This window comes from Telmatherina bonti, assembly GCF_933228915.1.
Source record: "Telmatherina bonti genome assembly, chromosome: 6".
In the NCBI taxonomy this organism is placed as follows: Eukaryota; Metazoa; Chordata; class Actinopteri; order Atheriniformes; family Telmatherinidae; genus Telmatherina; species Telmatherina bonti.
The window spans coordinates 27,954,102-27,977,795 of record NC_136624.1 but is presented as its reverse complement, the minus strand read 5'-3'; the positions used below and the strand labels follow the sequence as shown (position 1 = coordinate 27,977,795).

General features: G+C 41.4%; 2 protein-coding genes across 2 annotated transcripts in view; both read right to left on the bottom strand.

Annotated features, from left to right (window-relative positions):
* Positions 1-12,578, bottom strand: part of skib (v-ski avian sarcoma viral oncogene homolog b) — a 30,456-nt gene extending 17,878 nt beyond the window's left edge. The window contains exon 1 of the mRNA XM_079241675.1: positions 11,362-12,578. Coding sequence (XP_079097801.1) covers positions 11,362-12,255 — 894 coding nt within the window. The 5' untranslated portion in view covers positions 12,256-12,578. The remainder of the gene's footprint in view (positions 1-11,361) is intronic.
* Positions 12,579-15,984: 3,406 nt separating this feature from the next.
* On the bottom strand, positions 15,985-19,681 carry tmem51b (transmembrane protein 51b; the record flags this gene model as incomplete). The annotated part of the gene is made up of 2 exons (XM_079241478.1): positions 15,985-16,432; positions 19,281-19,681. 2 exons carry the CDS (start codon positions 19,679-19,681, stop codon positions 15,985-15,987), a joined length of 849 nt encoding a protein of 282 aa, XP_079097604.1.
* Between the last annotated feature and the right edge of the window lie 4,013 nt (positions 19,682-23,694).

Sequence of the window (23,694 nt, the reverse complement as noted above, 5' to 3'; positions counted from 1 at the left end):
GCCACTGAAACAATCCACCGCCATCTCATCTCCCAAAGAGCCCTTTTACGAGATCAGAGTCGGATACGTATGCGTGTGTTTCCCTCACACCGGGGTGGTGCTGAAGTCCACATGTAATACACTCAGGTGCAGTTTTTTTTTTCCTTTAGAAATTCTGTGTGAAAGGGTTTTTTTAATTTTTTTTTTATTTGCGTGCCTTGGGTGTGAGAGCAGGACTTTGGCAGCATCTAAAATTCTCCCTGAGAAACGGGGAAGCAAAACAAACACAGCCGTCTGCATTCAGGTCGAAGCAGAACCGCAGAACCACAGTCTGGCCTGCGGTTCACAACGTTCTGTTCCAGCACTGACTTCACCTAAAACAAACACTCTCAGGACCCATCCAGCTCAGCCAGAGGGAGAGGACTCTGATGAAAAAGTTTGGATTTGAACTCCATTAACAACCCCATCCCCGCCCCCCTCCTCCACCACTGATGTTTTCACCAAGTGCTGCACAAACTCAAATCTTTTCACTCACTCGTCACTTGTGTAGGAGTTGTGCTCTTGGACGGCGTGCTTCAATTGAATCTGGTGTTTGAAAGTGAGCAGAGTAGGGTGGGAAAGCAGGTTAAAAGGCCACGGATCGCCTTGCTATAAAAGAGCAGTCAAATCAATAGCTTCCTTTTTTTACTACGAATCAATTTAAGTGATTATCTGCTCTTCCAATAACAACTGTCCCCTCTGCTCACCTCAGATGGCCTTTCTTTCTTCTTCCTTTATTTGTTCTACCAGTTGGAATCTACCATTTATGTCCTGCAATTCAACCTGACCTCTGAGCAACCCCTGGCATGACTGTCTAAGCCATTAGGTTGGCTGTGTCTGCTGGTTATTAGTGTGATAAAAGTTTACTGTCCTTCCAGCCACTCAGGGCGGCTGCTGTTTAACACCTCTGAAGAGCAAGTCTGTGGGACCTTTCACACAGCAGAGTGACCACGAGGGCATCTGGTCACACACAAATACATCTGAGAGTGAATATTTATCCAAAGAAGGAGTGCAAGAACCACTGAGCTAAGAAGGATGATGAAAAAAAAAAAATACAGCATCCCCTGTGCGTTAGTTCTGTGAAAATATGTAGACAAGAAGGCTGGGGGGGGGGGGGGGGGGGGGGGGTGTCTGTGCTATGTTTTCTCCTGTGCAGCAGAAGCTGTGGGCAGCCAAGCTAACTGCAGCCTCAGCACTTCTCTCCATATTCTCCAGTTTCAAGCCAAGAGAGGGAACAAAGGCAAAGAACTAAGCTGCAGCAGAGGTAATGAGGACAGAGGCATGCAGCACAGGAGTGTGTGCCCTCAATAATGAGCACTGCTGCAGTCTATGATGGAGTCCTGTTGGACAGCAGGGATAAAATCCATGCAGCTGCCCTGCACAACCACCCAGCCTGACTGCAGTCTACTCACAGACAGCAGCAACTGAAGCCCACCCCTTTTTACACTGTAACTCTGTCTACCACAAAATGGAAACCACAGCGTGACTGGAATTTGCTGGGAGACACATTGAGATCCATATAGCGCAGCAGTAAAACTCCATTAAAAAAAAAAAAGAAAAAAGTATTCATTCCACTTAGGGTTCTTAGCAGCACATTATCTCCACGCGGCGAAATGTTTTTAGCTGTTAACTGTAAATAGAACGGTGGTTCCATAACATCGTGGCAAAGAAACGACTGGTAGGTGGCTTGTAAGAAATGCATGACTGTGCAATGTAAAAAGGAAAAAAAAAAAAAAAAGGTGACAAGATGAATCTGATACTAATGATGCACAGTCAAGACACCAACAAAAATGTGTCAGAGGGAAGGCTGAGTTTTCACAAACGACACAAGCTCATATTTGAGGATGACAAGCACTGCGAGCTGTGCTGTGAAATATTTTGGTGCAGCAAGGCACAGAACTGAGGAAATCTGCAGGATCCCAACTAAACTTGAGGGGTGGAACTTTTTTCCAAAGCATATGCCAAATTCAGTACCAGACTATTAAGAAAGAAAAAAACTAAAGTGAGGAAATTTATGTAAAAAACAAAAATCCAACGTGCAACAGAGGAAGAGAAACTCCTAACCACATGCCGCTTCCAGAGTTTGTACTCATCTGAAGCTTGTTGTCTTGTCAATACAAGTGCTGTATATAAATGACAATGGGGACAAAAAGTATTAATGGTGTCGCTCACACCAAAATGAACATGTCATTCTGGCACAAACTGAATAAGATTGGAGATCTGATAAATACTCCTATCAGTCTTCTGTATGCTTGACTGGGCCCAGCTGCATCTTTTTTTGCAAAAAAACAAAATGAAAAGTTTATAGAGACAAAAATGAATTCCCACTCATCCGTTAATTTTGTCAGGTGGCTAAAAATGCGATTAAAATGACTATTAAGACTGTGTGCCAACTGTCAGTCACTTAAAGCACTTCCACACTGCTGACCTGTTCTAATTAAATCATGCTTTTACAACCTCAACATTGTCTGTGAAAATAGCCATTCAAGAAACTTCAAAACATCTGTAAGTTTCAGCTCTGAATGATCCTCTGCCACAGAGAAGTTATTTCTTTGTGTTTTTTTTTTTTTTCCTTTTGCATGGCGCAGCTCACAGCATCTTGGTGTCAGACACACTGCAGGGAATAACTCGAAACCCCTCCTGTGCATCTACACTGAGACAAAAACTGAGATCCAATTACCCGCATCAACTCTACCTTGATAAAACTGTGCATGCAAACATCATTGTTTCTTTGTAGCTTCAAGATGTTTACCATTGTTTAGTTCTGTTTTTTGCTGGCTAAATCAAATCTTATAGTAGATTTAAACCATATTTAAAACATGAATACATCCCAACATGTTTCAAAAAGGCTATAAAAGATTTTTTTCAGCTATTAGGTATGAGCTAATTCTAACTGTTAAATTTGATGGTCAAATAACGTTATAAACCCCAAATCTCTTTAATTTTGAGTTTGGAGGCGCTCCTCTGAGGCCTTTTTGGCAGTTTTTGGCTGTAAAGCTGTGTCAGTGGCAGCCCCACCCCATTAAGACCAAACCCTGCACATCATGTGTTTCCACTTTACCGATAGAGTGGAAATGACCTCAACGCAGTAAAAGATGACAGGGGTGCTAGCGCTGTTCACCAGATGTGTGCAGAAAAATGGAGAGAAAAAGGAGGAGGAGGAAGGGAGAGAAAAAAACCATTCGCCTGAAGAATTTACTGCACACCCCCAAGGAGCCCCGTGATTGAGGGTTCAAGTCGAGATCCAGAGGTTCCTGGTGTATCTCAGCGGCACTCAGGGAACACATACCCTCCTGGTCGAGACAGACACCAAGCAACACACCCACAGTTACACACTCAGCCACGCAATCATGTATGCATCCCACTGTCATTCCACTGCACCTGCTAGCAACACAAAAGCTACTTCCTCCCACTGTGTCCAGCCAAGCCCCTTTATCCCATTTAGCGCAGCCTGCACCACAACAAAAAGGCAGAGAAATTAGAGAGTTGTGCTGATGATAGGGCGACTAATCTCTTTGGAGCGACTCATTATATCAGCAGCTTGTACAGTTGTGCAATTGAAAGGGGTGAATTAAATATGGACATGCAGAGATGGGAGTCTTTGTCAAGATGAGCGTACCAACAATGCATTGGTATTACTCCTGGAATAATTCATACATTCCATATGGGACAGGCGCCCCACCCAGGATACCTTCTCTGCATTTGATTTATCACAAGCGACTGATACAAGGTCATGCATGAATATATTATCCTCAAAAAATCTTGTTATCTCTCTTTTTTTTTCTATGATTGCAAGTTTCAGGTAAAAACTATTCCTGCTGGACTGAAAGGGGGAACAGGTGACGTGACACCCAGCAGATTAAAACTATCAGCTCCAAAGGTGATTAGTTTTGATGATAATCTGAAAAGCAGCTTGATCTTGATGTTTTTTAAGATCGTGCGTGCTAGTTCTTTTCATGACGTCCACCATACACAGCTTAAGACACAAGGCTTATAATAGTACCCTCATTATAGGATAAAGGGTGGGCCTGCTCTATTTCAGACCATGGCTGTGTGCGTCTGTGCTTATCGACTGGCTGGAAATAGAGCCAGAAGCTTTTCAATGCCACAAGCGCAAGGGAGGCGGGCTGGCCTGCTAGGCAGCCAGCATGGAGATGACAGTATGGGCAATCTTAAAACTAGTAGACACCTGCAAAAAGAACTTGGGGGGTGAGGGAGGGGTGCTTGTGAGCAACTGAGGCCCATCTCTATGCCTGTCTTTTCAAATCCAAACCCTGCTGTATTGATATCAAAAGAAAGGGCATAAAGTGTGAGCTGGGAGGGGCAGGTGGCCAACTCTTTAGCAGGATGCTTTGCAGAGATAGTTCATTCTGCTATTTAAGACAAGGTCACAGAGGGAAAAGGTCCACCTGACCAGATGAGGCCGTGGCAAAGAGTGACAGATCCTGGGATGACTGTAATACTGAATAAATAACGCTCCCCACTCGCTTCAATAGAGTCCGCCAAGACAGCTGTGCTGAATTAATTTGATATGGGTGCCTGCTGACAATGCTGCACTGCTCCGACTCTGCATAGAATATGTTTAGCTGGTCTGGAGAGCACCCGTTTCGATTCAGATTTTTTGGGTGCCGATATATATATATATATATATATATATATATATATATATATATATATATATATATATATATATATATATATATATGTATGTGTGTGTGTGTGTGTATATATATATATATATATATATATATATATATATATGTATGTACTTCGTCTTGCTTTTTAGTTTAGTTTTTTTAGACAACTAAGGGGAGCGAAATATGTTGGGAGTTAGTGGGTTCAGAGCTCTCAGGACTCTAAGAGCTGATTTGGAGATGCAGTGTTCAGGTGGCCCATCAGATTCATAAGAGAACAGCCATCTGTACTAACACACAGCAAAACGGGAGAGAGCCAAAAATGTGGATCCCACTCATTTGTGCATTTAGCAAGCACTTGAAATGAGCCTGGAGGATGGTTATGAGGTCATCCTGACAAAGTAGCTCTATCTATCTATCTATCTATCTATCTAGAGATGGATGGTGAGTTTTCATCCTTACAGAGCCAGACGAGTAGCTCTCACACTCCTGAACAGCACAGCACTACATGTGCGGTGCATTGTATGTAGGCCAGTCTGAATACAGACTCATACAGCATGTGCTCACTACAGTGGAGGTGGAGATCTAAGTATAATGCAGTGTGAGGGGGAGTGCAGTAGGAGATCTCAGCAGAAGAGAAGAGGAGAGCCTGTGTCTGTAACTGTGTGTGAGTGTGTGTGTCCTACAGGGTCGAAGGGGTGTCAAACTGAGGAGGTGAGTGGCAGTGACAAGGCAGAGGAGGTGTCAGTCAAGAAGGTCTCAGTGATGAAGCGGGGAGATTTACGCAGTGCTGACCTGTGAAGTGACGCAGAGTAGAGGAGGCAGCAGCAGGAAGAGGAGAGTTGCAGAGTCGCAGCACAGAGGTCACAATGAGAGAGGATGGGTTGTGTATGGAGGAGGGTGAGGTCTGTGAACTGTAAGAGGTCTGTGCACTGTGTAGCCTGTGTGTATGCATGTGCGTGTGTTCTGGCTCGCTTCTTTGAGCCCACCAGCCAGAGAGCATGAAGTTCTTATTTAGCACAGGAAGAGCAGCTCTGCTTAGCAACCACAGGCACCCTCCAATCACAAGCCTACAGAGCCGACTCAGACTGAGGACGAGTCCTTTCTGAGAGCGTGTGGAGTCTGTGAAAGGCCTCGAAATGCTGCGGTCCAGACCTGCCCACATGCAGAAAGATATAAAAAACAGATCTGGAACTGAACTCTGGGCTCCCATGTCACCATAGACAAAGATAAAAGTACGCTCACACCCCTCTGCGTCTCCTCCGCTTCACCGTCTCCTGAACTCTGCAGAGAATTCAAAGTTAATCTAAACCATCCTAATCCTAAAATAAATTATGCAGATCCCAAAGAGCAATGGAGTTGTGTAAATCCCTAAAACATTCCTTTTCCTATCCTCGCAGCGACACGCACCGTATAGCAACTTGGCACCGCACCAGTTGCAAGTGAACCGATTGCAGCCCCCTGATTGTGATCTGCTAGCCATCAAAACAGGAGGCACGAACAAGATTTGGCCCAAATGCTGTCTGAACACTGAGCAGTCTGTTTGGTTTAGCTGCGTGAGCTAATCCTCCCGATAGCTTTGAAGGTGTTTGGTGGGTGGATTGTAGGCGAGAGCAGCATGCCGATTTGTCATATGGCACCAGCAGGGCCTACTTCTGCTCTGGCTGGAGCTCCATTAGCACATCTCCAATGTGGTCTAACAGTTCTGCAGAACTGCAGGTCATTTAAGAGGGAAAATTTAAAGGGATAAACATTGCAGTTTTGTTTGTATGTCTTTTGGCTTCTAAGTCTCAGCAGACAAGCACTCTGAACTGGTATGAGCAATTGCATTGTTGGTTTCTCTGCATAATGTACTCTTTGTGGTATATTTAATTCGTGCTCTAATTAGAAAATTCTAGAGGGAGTGGCTATAAATTGTGAGAATGTTTTGAGTAGGGAGGAAAGAGTTTGAGTCTCCGAGTTACTGAAAAAGCCGTCCAGGGAAGATGACAGTTTTGATGTGCACTGTGGTCTCTGCATTCCAGGAGTTATGTGGGATTATCAGAGTTTAAAGCCCCCTGACTGCAGCAGCTTAGTAGCTCAGCAAGCAGCAGATGCAGACTCCAGGATTTCCTGTCTGTGCACCAGATGGGCCTGACTCTTAATCGCAGAGCTGGAAATTGGGAGGTGATCGAGGAGGAATTGATAATGATTGTAGAATAGCACTAACTCAATACAGGCATCTGTTCTGCCACAAACAGCCTGACCGACTGACTGAACGACTGGCTTGTTGACTGCAGTTGCATCATCATCGGTCTCCCTTGCTCCTGGAGATAAGTCTTATTGCTGTGTCACTGAAGTTTCAAGATGCAGAAACAAAATCCAAATTGATCAGAAATAAAAAAAATCAGGCAATAAAGTTATTGCCTTTGTTCAGTTTTTATGGCTCTCTTATGATTGAATTACCTCGCTAACTGGTGTAGATCAGAATAGCTAGCAGTGGAGGAAGAAAGGAATTAACCAGCTGGACATCACATACACTGTTGAATATTAACTACAGAAAAAAAAAAGAGTAAAATGTTTGGAAAATATGGCTGATAATGATATGTCCAACTTCTTTACATATGTGAAAAGGTTTAATATATGATCCCTCTGTATTTTCCAGGAAAAGGTCCCGTTGACCATCATGTCTTTCCACTTTTATTACCAAATGTTTTTTTTTTAATCTGTTTATTTGTGTTCAAGATAAATCAAAAAGTTATGGACGGATTTTCATGAAACTTTCAGGAGTTGTTGGAAACGTAAAAGGGGAGAACTTATTTAATTTTGGTGGTGATCCGGATCACCATTTGGATCCAGGAACTTTTTTAGAACTGTGGCCTTTGGTGGAGGTTTGTGCTCTCCGAGTGCTTTTCTAGTGTTGGTGATGTGGCGATGTGCTCTGGGCCTCTACCGAACCTGTTAAACATGACCTGAGATGTTTAATATCTTGTGTAAAGTCTATTACTGAAACTCAGGACAAATGTAACCAGATGACTTTTTATTGTCTGGCTGTAAATGATACAGATTTAACTCCACTGCTGCTGCTGTTACACTGAATGCCTCTAAATGTCTTTATTTAGCAAACATTTCTGTATGAATATAAATGAATAGTAAATAGTAAAGAATCTGAAAGCTTCTTTGATCACATGTATTTCAGTCAAAAAATATTGTGATGTAAATTTGAAAATACATTTCCAGCTGTAAAATGAAAAGGTAGAATTGCTATTTATACACAGCATGGCAAGGACAAGGAAAGCCAAAGAAATGTATTGATAGTTAGTTATAAGATAACTTGTTTTATGCACAGTTTGAAAACTCAAATCAACTCACAAGGAAAAAAACTTCAACTAAATCAGGCAAAATTTAAAAGCCTATTTTTGTTTATTTAATTTACATTTTTCAATAAATATTAATTTGCAAAACTGATATTGATGAAGATATAATGATGTTATCAAATAACAGCAATATGATTCTGCTGAAAGTCCATTAATGAAAATATTGAATTATTTCCCAACCCCGTCTCTACCAGACATGCAGACACCACCACAGGCTCCAATCTGTCTTTGAGAACATAGCCAGTAAACTGGTGACACAGCAGTCTCACAAGCATGGATTTCCCACCCTGAGAGAGGCTGGAGGTTACAGACCCATCCACAGAGCACCCAAAGAAACAAGGCACCAACAAAGAGATGCTGCTGCACTTCACAGCCTCTGAAAGCATGGCCCTCAAACAAAGGAGGCGGCAGGTCTTTAGCACACATTACCCATGAGAGAACCCCAGCTGACACCCTTTTAACATGGGGTCATCGATGCCAGAATGAAGGCCACAACCCCTGGGAGCTCCTGACACCCCGTCGCCTTGACAAGCCGCCCCTGCTTTAGCCACAACACTCTGGCCAGCAGTCACAGGCTGGCGGGGGAGGCTGGTCAGAGGGGAGAAAGGGAGGGTGTTGGGACTCAGCCGAATGCTTTCAAAAGAATGAAGTTTCCAAGGACAAAAAGGAAATGGCGAGTTAAACACAAGCCTATAAGCCAACCCTTAGCACCAAACGAAGTGAGGCCTCAGTGATGAGAGAGAGAATCACTATATCTGAACGAAACGTAACTGATCTTTTTTATTTGAGGGGGCTGGATCTTGCCTGGCTGGGTAAGACAAGCCCATCAAGAACCAGAGATGCGCTATGTCAGCTTTCTGGACTTAGAAGGGGTCAGCAGACAGATGGGAATGGAAATGAGGCGGCGCTGAGCTCATTCTAATCTGGCTCATACAGCTGATCCAGTCATAACACTCGCCTGTTTACATGCAAACACACGTGTACACTCGTTATATTAAAGCACCCTCACTCAGGTGCAGATGAACACACCGCAAGTTGATCGTGGAGGAGGTAGAGAACATTTCCATTCATTCATTCACTATAAAACCAAATCACACTACCCTTTAGCTTTCCACCCACACTTTGGTTTACTTCAGGTTCGAGGCTAATTGCATCGAGTCAGGAGAACAATGGGATGGAAAATGGCATAAATTGGCCTCACATGGATGGTTTTAATATCCATTCCATTATGGAAGGTCCACTTAGTCCTCCAGAGTCTCTGTTAACTCTCCACTCAGTCAGATGATTGATCGCATTGCCCTCACTTCTTGGGGATTTTGTTTTTACAGTTAATGCTCAGAGGTATTTGACTTCGGCCTGAAAAAAAAAAACAACAAAAAAAACTATAATTCAAGCTCCAATCCTCTTTCTTGGAGATTTCCATGCTAATCAGAAAAGTTAATATTTGAATTACTACATGCAGGGGTCAGCAATAATGAAGCAAGACTTTTAAAGGGCTCAAGCTTCAGATTTCCATAAAATTTACAGCAGACTAAAATTCATATAAGATCTCAGACAAACGGCACTTCCACAGAGGTGTTCAATAAGAAGCTAAGCTGCTGTTGGGACCAGTGTTTGTTGTGTATATTTCTCCATCCTTTACCAGGAAGCCATCTGGCCAGTGGACTGGACACAAGGCCATTTGATTGGATGGTGTGAAAAGAATGGGGGGTTGGCTGGGTCATTGTCTTAGGAGAAAGGTCAGAGGTTATGGCCCTTTGACAACACATGTCAAGGCCTGGCTCACACACCTTGCATCTTTTGAATGGGAGCGTCTGCGCTGTTCCCTCTGCAATCTGCCCTCATCTGCACATTAGGCAAACGGCTAAATTACCAAATGCTGGGTTTGCTTTGCTTTTGTGCTCTATGCTGCAGTGTTTTAACGTACGTCGTTAAATTCAAATCACATGAAAACTTTTGTTTCCAAACCATATCCACAATAAAACCGCGCCAACAATGATCATCTAAGCAGCTCCTTCTGGCAGCAATATATCTGCACAAACCTCCTGGTACAGTATATGGGGAGGGAGTCTGGACAGATGATACAAGCAGACAAGGTAACCTGTCTCTTATTAATAAAACACTCTGACATCAGAGAGAAGCTGTGGCAGACCGATAACATTGTGTCTTCATTTCATGGGTAAGCCGAGCCAAACGCGGCCTATGAGCCCCGGTCCGGCCTTTCAGCAGCTTGCCCTGTCAGGCTGATGTATGGGAGAGTGCTGGTGTGCGGCTCCCTGAGGACTGAGCCTGTCTGCTAACTGGGACACGACTGACAGTGAACCACAGCTAATATGCTCTGCCCCCTTCCACTGTGCTGCCTCTGTGATGCTCAGGCCCTGTGTGCAGTTTATCACACACACACTGAAAGACTGTCAGTATAGGACTCAACATTTTGAGGAGATATATAACTTGCAGGTGATACATCAAGACCTGCTGACAGCAGTTAGGAAGACATCACCCACAGGTGCAAGAGTTAAAAAAAAACCCATACAGAGACTTATCAAGAATCAGGAGTATCCGTCTAATGAAAAAAGTACATCAGCGGAGAAAGCTTTCAAGATCCTCAAAACAAAAATATTTTCTGTTACTAAGTTGCTTTATTTCAGACAGATTTTCTGGGTTTTTTTTTTTAAAGAGCGTAATGAGTATATCCTGGCTCCCGCTCAGTGCCATGGTGATGCACACAGACTAGAGAAGTCCACTCATTATCAGAGTCCCACATAACAGCTGCTCTGTGATGGAGAAACTGCCACCTCATCTCCTGGCCCTAAACATCTCTGACCCACACGACCCCCACAATCCCTCTTTCTCACACAAATGCACCAGTTCCATATTCCAAACCTTATTAAACTCTTCCCCCCTCCCTTCCCCGCCTCATGGTACCAGCTCCCCCTCTCTCACACTCATAAAATATATCATTGAGGGTTCATTCATCATAATGCGGATGCCCTTGGGTCACTCTGAGGGGGTGGTGTGAAGAGTGGGGAGCATTCAGAGATGGGATGGATGCTCAGGGGTTCAAGCTGATGGCTTCCCTTCACCTCGTTTTGACATATGTGAGTGTGAGTGAGGCTAAATGAGGTGTTCTGTGGTGCACATGTAGCACAGACGGGTACAGGGAAATACGCCATGCAACACTTTGGAGACATATAAACACTCAATGAAAGAAAACAGTGAGAAGCAGACAAAAAAAACTGATACAAATCAGTGCAGATGATGCAGGAAGTCTGAGGCTGGTAGAATATCCACAGATATACACAAACCAAAGCAAACAAAATAAATGATAAGAATGTGAAACATAACAGACTTACTCTGCAGGATTTACTGGATAGTTTCCCCATCAGGTCATATTTGCCTTTTAGCTCTTTAAGCAGCTGCTCCAGATGACTTTTCTCCTCCTTGTCGGTGTAGTCCTGGTCTAAGAGCACATAAGCCCGCCAGTTGGCGGAGTCGAACCCCCAGTGGACAGTCCGGTTCTCCAGTCTCTTGTGACTGTGGACAACAAACTTGTGAGGCGGGAACATGAGTCTGCAGTCCATGCACTGGATGCAGGCGGCTGACGGACCGGTGTACAGTTCCGGGACAAACAGGCCTTTACACCGGCCGAAACATTCGTGATACACTTTGAAGCTTCTTTCGGTTCGCTCCAGCTCCAGGGAGCCCAACTCCTTGTTGCAGTGGGGAGGGTACGAACCGCCGTAGATGAGAGCGTTGCAGAGGCGCTCAGCATCGGTCTGGGTGATCAGCCCGCAGGACGGCGCAGAGAAAGGCAGGATTCCCACCACTTTGAGGATCTCCAGCTGGTCCGCCGTGCATCTGGAACAGTAGATATGCAGGTCATCGCACACCGAGTTGATCTGCTGGAGGGAGAAATCCCTCAGGACGCTGTTGAGGATCTGCGGCAAGCACAGGCGTTTCTCCCCCCCAACCACGAAGCAGGAGATGGGCTCTCGCTCCAGGACCGTCTCGCACCTCTCTGTGGAGCGGTCGGATGGGATGAAAAGTGGGCCAGACATCACCGGGGGTGTCTGAGCCGGCAGGGAGAGCAACATCTCTGCGGATTTTCCATCTTTACCGAAGAGCGAGTCCTGGTGCCACCGAGCGGAGAACGCCGCCGGTCCGCCGAGAGAGCGCATGGAACTCAGATGAAACTGCTTCAGAGTTTGCTGAAGTCCGGGGTGAGGCTGAAAGCTCGCGCCCTCCATGTTGTCGTCAGTTGGAAAACGAGAGTTCGGGAATAAAAAATTAAAGCAGAAAGTGACTTTTTGTGATGATTGGGCGTCCTCAGCATCCGGCAACAAGCTCAATAACGCGCATTTCCATGTCACCGGAGAAGCTTCCTAACGCGCCCATTCAAAAAAGTGAAAGCTGCTTAAATCACAGGGCAGTTCCTGAACGCAGACACAAATAAAGTCTGTCAACTCGATCATTCAAAACTCGTATTATTCAACGTACAATCAGCGCGTGCTATGTTTCAGTCCTCCTGCGGTTTTACGCACTCCTAATGTGCGCCTGAAATAAGCTTCGTCTGCTCAGTCTGGCGTACTCTCAGTCTGTCTCCCCACTCTGTGTGAGTCTCTCTCTCTCTCTCTCTCTCTCCCTCTCTCTCTCTCACTCTGTTTGTTTGTGTCTGGTTCAGTCATTGAATCCCAGCCAGGAATGTGACTGACTCCCCGGGCTGGCTCTTCCCTCAGCCAGCTGTTCCTCCCTCTGCTACATGGCAGCTGCACGTAAGAAAAAAAAAAAAGGAAAAAAAAAATCCCTGTAAACCGAAGCGAGGGTGGAGCTCTGGAAAATGAAGTTCATACCAAAATATAAACACTAACTCACCACTTAATATGTATTTTACCCACGCAGATCTGCACTGTTCTTCTTCTGTTGCAAAATTGTGAACATAGGACGGAAGAAGTATTCACACCTTAATGTTGTTTTGAAACTGCTGAAACTGGTACGAGACACTTGAACTGGTTTACTTTCCCTGTAGCTCTCTCAAATGGGCTCCACGTTTGGGCTCCTGCAGCCAGAGGTTCCAGGGGAAATTCTGCATTACTTTAACTAATATACATAGCTCAGGAGGTATAGCAGTCGGCTTGCAACTGGAAAGTTGGGAGTCCGAGTCCAGGCTTCTCCTGACTATGTGCCAAAGTGTCCTTGGGTTAGACACCGAACCCTAAAGTTTGCCCTCGATGTGCCCAGCAGGCAATGAGTGTGTATGTAAGTCGCTATCGACAAAAAAGTCTGCTAAATGACTACAGAATCAAATAAAACATAGGAAGCACATGTATGCTAGAACAGTGTGACCACTTTATATAGTATTGTAATATGTCTATTAAACCACATAAGCGTGTAGGCTTTATATTAAACGCTAACTAATGTTAAATAACGATTGGATTTTTCTAAGTAGACTTTTGAAGAATTTATGACTATTATATAAATAGTACATTATAATGACCAGGTTTGCTTCAGTGAACGGTAATACACAGCTATTTAATACAATGTTAATAAAATAAAGAATATATATATATATATATATATATATATATATATATATATATATATATATATATATATATATATATATATATATATATAAACCTACGGTATACATATATGGTATAAATATAAACCTACGGTATGTAGGTTGCAATGGTGCTCTATACATATATATATATATATATATCATGTATAAAAGTGTTAACTATTCTTTTCATGGATTGTTTTAGTGATTGTGAACTTAAAATGATCTGCAGAACTTCCTGCTTTGACTGAGAACAAAAATAGAACAACAAAACAAATCAATAAACCTAAAATACTACTTGTAGAATATCAGTATATTGGTTAATAAGCACACAATCATAAATGCACACCCATACACAGCGCTATCAAATAATAATACATCCGTTTCAAACCTGTTCAATTTGAAACTATTTTCAAAATATTAACCCATAAATGCTCCTCTAGACAAAAAAAAAAAAAAAAAAAAAGACAGGAACAGACACTGGGTTAAAAAATATCAAGTAAAAAAAACAAAAACAAAAAACAAAACTTTGTGCCAAAAATTTTGACAACCCCACTTTGTTTCTTAATAGCAAAGTAAAGAAAAATATGAAAAATTTGCCAGAAGGAAAGCCCATGATTAAAAAAAAAAAAAAAAAAAAAAAAAAAGAAACGTTACAATGAAGAAATAATTCACCAAATTATAATTGTACAAATTAGCTCCACATTTTGGAACATAGAATGTTTTTGATAGTTTTAGCAGCTTATCACTGTTAAAAGCATTAAAAAACCTAAAACTTAAATTTGAAATATTTCATTAGACTACCTAACAGATTACACAGACCTGCAACTTAAGTAAAATTTTAGGGTAATCCAAGTCAGTTTTATGGCTAGAAAATGGATATTCTTACACAAAAAGAAGTGAGGACAAAATAATGTCAAGATTCTAAAAAAAAAAAAAAAGTGATCCTTTAGGAAAATTCATGTAGATTAATCCAAAATTAAGAAAATCATTAAGTAGAAATCCATTCCAAAAAAATTACACACCATCTTCATCAGTAAAGTGCTATTTTGACAAAACATAAAACACTCATATTAAAAGTCCAAATTTAACTTTTTTTGCCCACCTCCCTCCTCCCAATTTATACTTCATAAACTATATTTTTTCTGAATTGAATTAGTAATTTTACTTGAGCAGTCTTCTGAAACTACCTTTTTACTTGAGAAGCCTAAAAGCAAAGATACTGTTCTTATTGGGAGCAAATAATCTGTCCAGATGCAATTAGGAAAATGACATATCAATTAGGTAATTTATTAACCACTAGATGGTGCTAAAGGTAGTTATTTTAATAACTTTTACTCCGCACTCATGAGTACAGATAAGAGAAACTAAAAGCAAAAAACAAAAAAAAGACAAACAAAAAGTTTAGTTTTATTAACCAAAAATTTAAAATGACAGTAAACGTTTTATCCATAATAAATACAGCTTGAGAAATCTTACAGCATGCAAATAAAGAAAAATCATTAGAATAAGGAAGAATCATCTTTGTCAAGGCACCAACAGTATTTTCCTTTGTCTGGCAACATACCGTGTTATGTATATTATTTATTTGCAGTTATTTAACATTAACAAAACCCAATGGTGAATCACTTTACCCTGACCTTTTGTATGAAATATTAAATTCTAACAAATGTAATAGAAAAACATTTCTTTGCCATAATTCGATAATATACAACCACATATAAACAGCATCAAGTATTGGAAACATTTCAAATTTTATGAAAATATTTACAGAAAAGTACAGTAGGCCTAGTTATCAATACTGAAACACCACAATGTTAATTGTGTCAACACTTAAGGTCTCCTATTACTTGTTTTCTCTTTATATGCATCAACTACATTGTTTGAGCAATTTTCCTTGAGACAGAACATTAAAATATGACACCCAAAAACCATTCAAAAGGAGAAAAGTCTTAAATTTTATGCTTTGTTATAGTTTATCACATATAAAATCTTCCCATCGGATAATGTAATATTAAAAGGTTACAGTTAAATAGTTATGTCTCCCTCTACATTACATCGGCCGCTTTTAAACATTCACACAAAAGCAACAAAACCAAATCTTAGAAGAGATTTATTTATTACAATTGTATATAAAAAAAACCAAAAAAACAAAAAAAAAAACAAAAAAAAAACCTAACAAACAACTAACAGAAAAGTAATAAAACCTAAACTCACCTCTAAAAGTTGATGCTCGTCACACAGATCAAAGCATCATGACTGAATAAATATGCCAATCACAAGCTTTAGTAATACAGGCTCAGTTGTCCTCCCGCTGGACCCACTAATCAAACCAACTTTTAAAATGGGCTCTCATCATCAGCTCTAAAAACTATTTTCATTAATCTTTTCTTGGGAGAAGGAATCAGATATTATCCTACTGCAATTCAGGCATTTTATTATCGTACTGTGGAGGTGGAGTGATGGGCTCAATTGTCACAGGGTTCTGCGTGGGGGTGCGGATCTGGAGGCGGAAGTCCTTTAGGTGCAGTTTGTCGGACTTTATTCTCCTGACTCTCAGCGGGCGCAGCAAACGGCTGGCGCGGCTGCTGCTACGAGCAGGTAAGCTGGAGTTTGGCGAGAGGGTAGCATGTTCAGGTTGGGCTTCAGCAGCAGGCTGAGCCTGCGGCGTGTCGTTAAGAGGGACTGACTCGGTCGAGTTGTTGGGGGGCTGTGCTCCCTCATTTTCCACAGCAGCTATGATGTCCTCGTAGGACGGCAGATGGGAGGTGCTCTGCCGAAGGTTGCTCTGGCGGACGGGGTAGTTGCCACTACCTACAACTTCCTCATAGCTCGGCACGTTGTATGTAGTTGCGTCTACAGTCCTGGAAAGAGGGAAAAAGTTTAATAATAAAAAAAAAAAAAAAGAAAAGCACAAAACTGACAAAAAACAAAAAAGATAAAGAAAAAGGTGTTTTTGTTTATTTTAATAAAAAGATGAAAAATTAGACGATATTGTTTTAAATCTCAATGCAGCGTGAAACATTCTGATGCTATTTATGTTCCTGAATCGCATCAGCTGGACCTCCACAAAGCCTAGATGAGGAAGGAAGGAGAAATGTTTCTGCATTTTTTTACACTTTAAAAAGCAACTTTGGAAATGATTCAAGAGGAATTTTTTCAGTCTGATGCATACAGGCGACTGAATTGAGTTTCCTCCGCAGGGTGGCCGGGCTCTTCCTTAGAGTTAGGGTGAGGAGCTCAGTCATCAAGGAACCAGTTGAGGTGGCTCGGGCATCTGGTCAGGATGCCTCCTGGACGCCTCCCTGGTGAGGTGTTCCGGGCACGTCCCTCTGGGAGGAGACCTCGGGGAAGACCCAGGACACGCTGGAGGGATTATATCTCTCGGCTGGCCTGGGAACGCCTCGGGATCTCCCCCGCAGAGTTGGCAAATGTGGCTGGGGAGAAGGGAGTCTGGGCTTCCCTGCTTAGGCTGCAGCCCCCACGACCCGACCCCGGATAAGTGGTGGAGAATGGATGGATAGATGGTCTGGAGGAGGGTCTGATGCGTCTCTCGGAGACAGAAATAAGAAGCGATCAAAGCCCCTGTCAGACATGCGCTGCTTTCCGTTGATCTGGTGGCGGCTGAACATGTCTGACCAGATTATTCCACCGGTGCTTTTCAGTAAGACTTCTGAGAATCTGAACAGATCGGACCTCGTAATATTTACAGATCACTTTCACCACAGCACAAGTGTTAAACTGCAGCACTCATATTAAACACACACATACACACAGCAGTGGTTCAATTTCTTATCGACTGGTCAGAGGAATCCATCCACCCCTCCATGCGTGTAGGAGTTTTCCCTGGCGACTCTGGGGTGTGACAATAAATGGTCGATTGTGTTTGTGTTAGCCCTGCCATGCAGTGGAGAGCCATCCATAGCACCGTTCACTGGATAGGGATCAGCCTCATGCGACAATGAACTGGACTAAGTGAGTATAAAACATGGATGGACGTTCAAACTTTCCTTCCTAAAGGATTCATCAGCAGCTCTGAATTGATTTTCTCTCAACACATGAATCAAATGAATAAAAGAGGATTGAGCTACAACTGAAGCTTCTGTCTGCCCAAACGCTTCCCATCAACCAAAATTTTGCTTCATGTTCTGCATTTGGTAGCCATATTACAACTTTGATGACAACTTATAAGGCTTACAAATATTTTGTTGCCGAAGTTTCATTTGATAAAAACAGCAACTTAACAACTACTGTTACTGCAATGCAATTAAACCTTCACTCACTGTGGAGATTAAATTTCTTTAAGCTGCTTCCACTGCATTAATCAATAAATTTAGACAATAATTGCAAAGATTGCATGCTGATATGACTTGTCATAGTGCCATGATGTGAGAAAACTCTCGAAACCTTGAAGGGAGATATTACAGCAGTATTTACCTCTTCTTGATGAAAGTACAGAAGGCAGTGTGAGATGCGTACAGATAATCTTTGAACACTCGGAAGCACCAATCCTACATGTAGCATGACAGGCACAAACTCAGCTTCAAGCCTAACAAGCATTGGCATCTAAATGAAAACATGGTTCAAACCGCAAACAATTATATGAGGATGTAAATTCAAACAAACAAACAAAAAGAGAGAACTCCACTGCCAGCTTCTGCAAAGGTTTTCCATCTCAGTCAAACCACACAATATTAAAGACGACTGCTGATTAAAAAACAACTGTCTCCTGACTGTGACATAAACTCTGAGGTAGCTGCCAGGGAGTACCAAACACAGTCACACATATCTTACACTTCTGTAGTAATGTCACATGCCTCAGCTTTCTTTTAAGACCAAGAACACAGCCCTTGTAGTTGCTGAGATGTACGTAATTTATTTTGGAAATGACATTTTCTGCAGAAGGCAGAAAAAAAAGAAGACCTTGTTAAGAGGAGATTCTTCAGAATTAAAACAAGTTTTCTTCATTCGCTTCAGTTTCCTTTGAAATGGAGCACCAGGAAGAACCCTGATTGTTAAATGCTGGCACCCCTGATGGCTTTGGTTTCATATATTTTATTACACATTAAACTCTGATCATTTAAACAGTTATTTTTAGGCTGCTGGTTCTCTGTAGTTTGAAGGTTTCCTTCAGAGTCAAGCACTGACTACTTGTTTTACTCACAATGTACCTCCTGGTTAACAAAAACACCACATGATCATGTTAGCAAGGTTATAAACCTGATTCTCTGAAGTTGCCTCTAAAGTCAGGTTTATCAGGTTAAATTGACACAAAGAACTCATTTATATATTTGAAATCATTTTAACTTTATGTGAAAATGACCATTTGTGGTTGGAAAATAATAGAATAGCTAAGTATTAAATAGTTAAGTATTCCACGGACATGGATTTTCAGTGCAAACCACCCTTTTCCTACAGGTCTGATTCCTTGTGATAAATTAGATTATTTCTGCCACTTTTCTCATAAAGTCTTATAATCTCAGAGGAACTTTGTTCAGAATGTCTCTTTATGATGATCTGACTCATAACATCAACGAGGTGACAGTGGACGAATGTTATCGTGGCTGTTTGCTCGCCTGTAATAAAGGTGGAGATGGCATGGAAGACCATAACATGAGGTCTGGTATAATAATCCAGATGTGGAAAACTACAACTTGTACCATTCATCTTTAAATATTTCAAAGATATTTTTAAAAAAAAAACCCCACTCACGATTGTCCCTGTTCTCCTGCCACATGGTCCATGAAGACAGCTCCTAGTGCCTCTGTTTGGTTACTTCTGCTCTGACTTCTCCTCTTGTTCCTCACGCCGAGGCAAATCGACAAGAGCAATATGACTGTCCCGACTCCGACCAGCACAAATGCCACTATTGAAGGCTGTGTGGTTTTATCCTGAGCATCATCATTCAGAGTGGAGTTTCCCAAAGGAGGCTGAGATGTACTTGAGCTCTCTTTGTCCATTGGAATCACAGACCACACGATCATGACAACGCCCAGGGCGATGAGCCCCACTCCTAGAGCGCACAGGGCATAGTGGGCCATTGATCCTCCAGACTCAGAGCTGGAGGACCTGTTGGGACGGTTACCGCTGCATGCACTTCGACTGGAACACATGCCTGCAGGAAAAACTGAAAAACAAAAATAAATAGGAAATATTTGGCTCCATCAGTCAGAAAGCATTTAGTGTCTTTGAATATGTACAAAGTAACTGTGGCAAAATAATAAACACGAGTATGGCAATAAATGACTCAAATACCTTAATGTCACTGTTCTATTTCTGCCCCATGAAGGTAATCTGCCTGCAGCTGGGATTTATTTCTAACACCAGGTACTATTAATGTTCACAAACTGTTTTCAGATTGCTGCTTTTTCAAAGAATGAGTGAGACAGAAACCCAGCTGCAGGTGTGACAAAACAGGTATGATTAAATGACAAATGCAGTGGTTGGCCAATGCATGTTCATACATGACAAACACGGGGCAGACAGACACGATCATGAGAGGAGTAAAAACACAAGGAATGAAGTGACACATTGGTTTTCTTATTAATAATGATATTAACAAATCTATCGCCTGGCATTCTTGTCTATAGGCATGCAAAAAGATTATAAACAACTAATTTGCATCTAATTAACACCAGTTTTCCAGGTGATACACATCCATTCCTTCACAACAAAATCATAAAGGTAAAAAAAATGCCAAAAGACAATGCTTACTAGCAGGTACTAGCTGCTACTCCATACCCAGTAGGAGAAAGGGTCACTGACTTGCTCTGTCATAAAGAAAAACTTTCCAGTTCTCATGCACATCGCAAAAGTAAACAAGAAGCTGAAGAGTCAACACCCTTACCAAGAGAAAAGTCATATTTCTCTGGAGAGATTGAATGAGAGTTGCTCTTTTTGAACCAATAATGGTTCAACAGGGAACCACTTCCAGTCTGGCTCCTGCACATTGCAGAAGGGGCACATTAAAGATCAATTCTGGCTAAAGATGGACTGACAGTTAACCTATTACTAGTGGTACTACTACTAGTTAACCTACTACCACTTCCAGGAAGACACTTTCTTGCAGAAGTCAGCAATAAAGGTCACAATCTTTATGGAGAAAATGTTGCATTGCAGGCATTCAAGCTTACAGTTTTACTTACCACCATCAATCCCAACAATAGATTGATGCTTATTCACTGGATTTTATTCTAGCAGACCCTTAAGTTAATGCAAACAAACTTATCCCTAGTAGGAGATTTAGTTTAGCAGTGTCTCAGTTTCAAGAAAGATACAGACATTAGCACGACTACAACAGCATTCAGACATCCAGATCGAGTCACTGCGACAGAGCAGGTCTCAGGAATAGATTACAGATCATAATATGCCCGATAGGCTGTAAAAAGAGAGAATGCATAACAACACAGATTGATAACATGGAGGAAAGACATGGCAGCTTTTGAAAAGAGGAAGAAATTTGTACTGGTCTTGCTGTTGCTGCTATAGAAAGTGTCATTTTCATTTGAATAAGACAAAGCTTGCATTCCCTGTGTCCAACATCTCTGTCTAGCTCTCTGTAATACTCTATTCGAATGAGCGCATCACATATGTTTCAGACTTCCAGAATAATCTGTTTGCTTCATCAGCGTTCCAAATGAACAAATTATCGTCACCAAGTTCAGTGTTTTCATCTATATTGCTAAGATTAAAGGTTCACAAACTGTTTTTTTTTTTTTTTTAAATCTGTCCAGCGCAGATATGATTATTATGATAGATATTTTAATTAAAAGGGTCTTTGGAAAAGGTTCTGGTTTTGGCTCAAGCAGAGTTGAGTCTGAGCATCCTCATTTTTAAGTAAATACAGTTGGTTACATGATAGTTTTCTGCTTTGTAATAAATATCTGACTCTTGGAGTAATTCTGGTACATATGAACAATTATTTAGAGTTTAAGATACATAGTCTAATAATTTCAGACTGTGAGACCAAAAATAATTAAAAAAAAAAAAAAAAAAAAAAACTAAAAACAGCCCAGATTTGTGTCTTCTAGTGTACTCATCCCTTTTATTTGCGTTAACCCTGGTTTGTCATTTGTAGGCCTGGTGGTGTGTATGGGTGTGTCCGGATCGATTTCTTTACACGGTCAGGATTAAAACAGTTGGACTCAGTTTCTGCTTCTCATGAACAGTTTACCACACCTGAAACGAGGAGGAGAGAAAAATGAAGATTATTGCGGGTACAGACTGTGTGCTGAAAGTACTTTCATTTTGTGGAAAGTAGGAAGGGACCTCAGATGGGGCACCTGTCCTCTAAACGCCACCGTCACGAATCTTAAGCAGCCACAACTCTGAGTGAACGCCTTTTATTCGCACCGCAAATCTATCAAAGCCATCGATAAACGGTGCTCAGATGAACACCGGACTGGTTCATGGCATTTTGTGTGGTCGTGGTGAAGTGAAAAAAAGAAAGGCCTTACTTTTTCACCGCTCAGCACGCAGGACTTCCCTCTTCATCGGTGAGTTACCTGACTCACGCAGGTGTTTTGGGGCAGATCAGATTGGAAATGAGGAAGACAACATAGACACAGACCAGCCCCCAGTGATTATTATTCATTTAGATATAACGACCGGCTTTCTGCCGCCTAAACGTGACCCAGTGCATGTGAAAAGATAGTTGATAGGAACTTTGAACAAATTCCAGCCGTAGTAAAACCCCCCCTCCCGCGATGGTGAAGGGTGATCGCTTTTCTTCATGGTCCTAGCGCCGACCAGGTCAGCGTCTTATGGGGACAAAAGTAGACCTATGAAGTGTTTTGCACTAAAAAGGAGGGAAACTTTAAAATTTTCTTTAAAGTCACTCCTAATGTGTGACGAATTTCCACAAAACTAGCTATATCCATGGGTGTCTTAATAAAGTGAAGGTGTGTAGGATTTAATGACGTCAAAGATGAGGTTGCCATTCATTTAGGAGCTTTAAAGAAAGCATAGTGTTACGTTATGCCGTGTTGCATGCTGGGACAGGAACGTCATCTTGCAGAATACTGCCTTATTTTGTCACCAAGCATTGTGGTTTGGTTGGGTTAGCTTTTATTTTGGCTAAAATCAAGAGAAAAAAGGAAGACATGAACAAGATGGACCTTAATGGGAGTAATCGAACCACATATAACATATCTAAAATGTTCTTCATTGGAAGTGAACATGTCATGGCTTTTAAACTGTTGCATTAAAACTACATAACTATTAACAAACGTTTGATATGATTTCTGGTTTATTTAATCTAGTTATATGAGTCATAATTCAGATGACATTACTTGGGCATCTAAGGATGAGTTCTGGATGTCTTCCTACTGAGGTACTCCATGCACTTCCCACTGGGAGGAGACCTTTGGGGAAGACCCAGGAGACAGGGACTACATGTCTTTGCTGACCTTGGAAAACCTTGAGATCCCCTGGCTGAACTAGTAAATAAAACAATTGTTGCCTCCCCTGATATGATACCGAAAAAGTGACAAGAAATGGATGCATGGCTATTTCAATATTGGAATATCACTGCAGTTGGATACAATACATGTAAAATATATATGAGCCAATTTGAACCATTAGGTGTTATGTAAGATTTGGTTTGTGGATATCCTGCCCATGATTCTTTAAAGTGTATTTAACTAACTCTATCATGTGCATAATTATAAAGCTCCTGCATTCAACTACACAGCTAAATCAATAGTGTTAAATTAACACTACAAACATGTTTATACATCCATCTGGCACACTTTTTTAATTTAATGCTAGTATCTTTGCAACTTATTGTCTAAAAAACAAAAAAGCTGTTTGCCTCTATGTGTCCTTAATTTATTGAAGCCTGTGTAGAGAGTGAGTGAGTGAATAAGCAGGCAATGTATACACCCCTGAACTATGCTTTCTATAAAAAAATAATATTTGATTCAGTATTTGGCTTGAACTCAGCATAAAATAATTTGTGTCACCTGTAAAGATAAATAACTGATTTAGAAAGTAAGGGTGGGGAATTGAATAGAAAAAATTGAAAAGCGGTACTTTTGCTTCGCAATTTTAAAATAGATATTTTTGTTAAAAAAATTGATTTTTTTCCCCCCCAAAAACATAAATATAATCTATTATAAAATTTGTT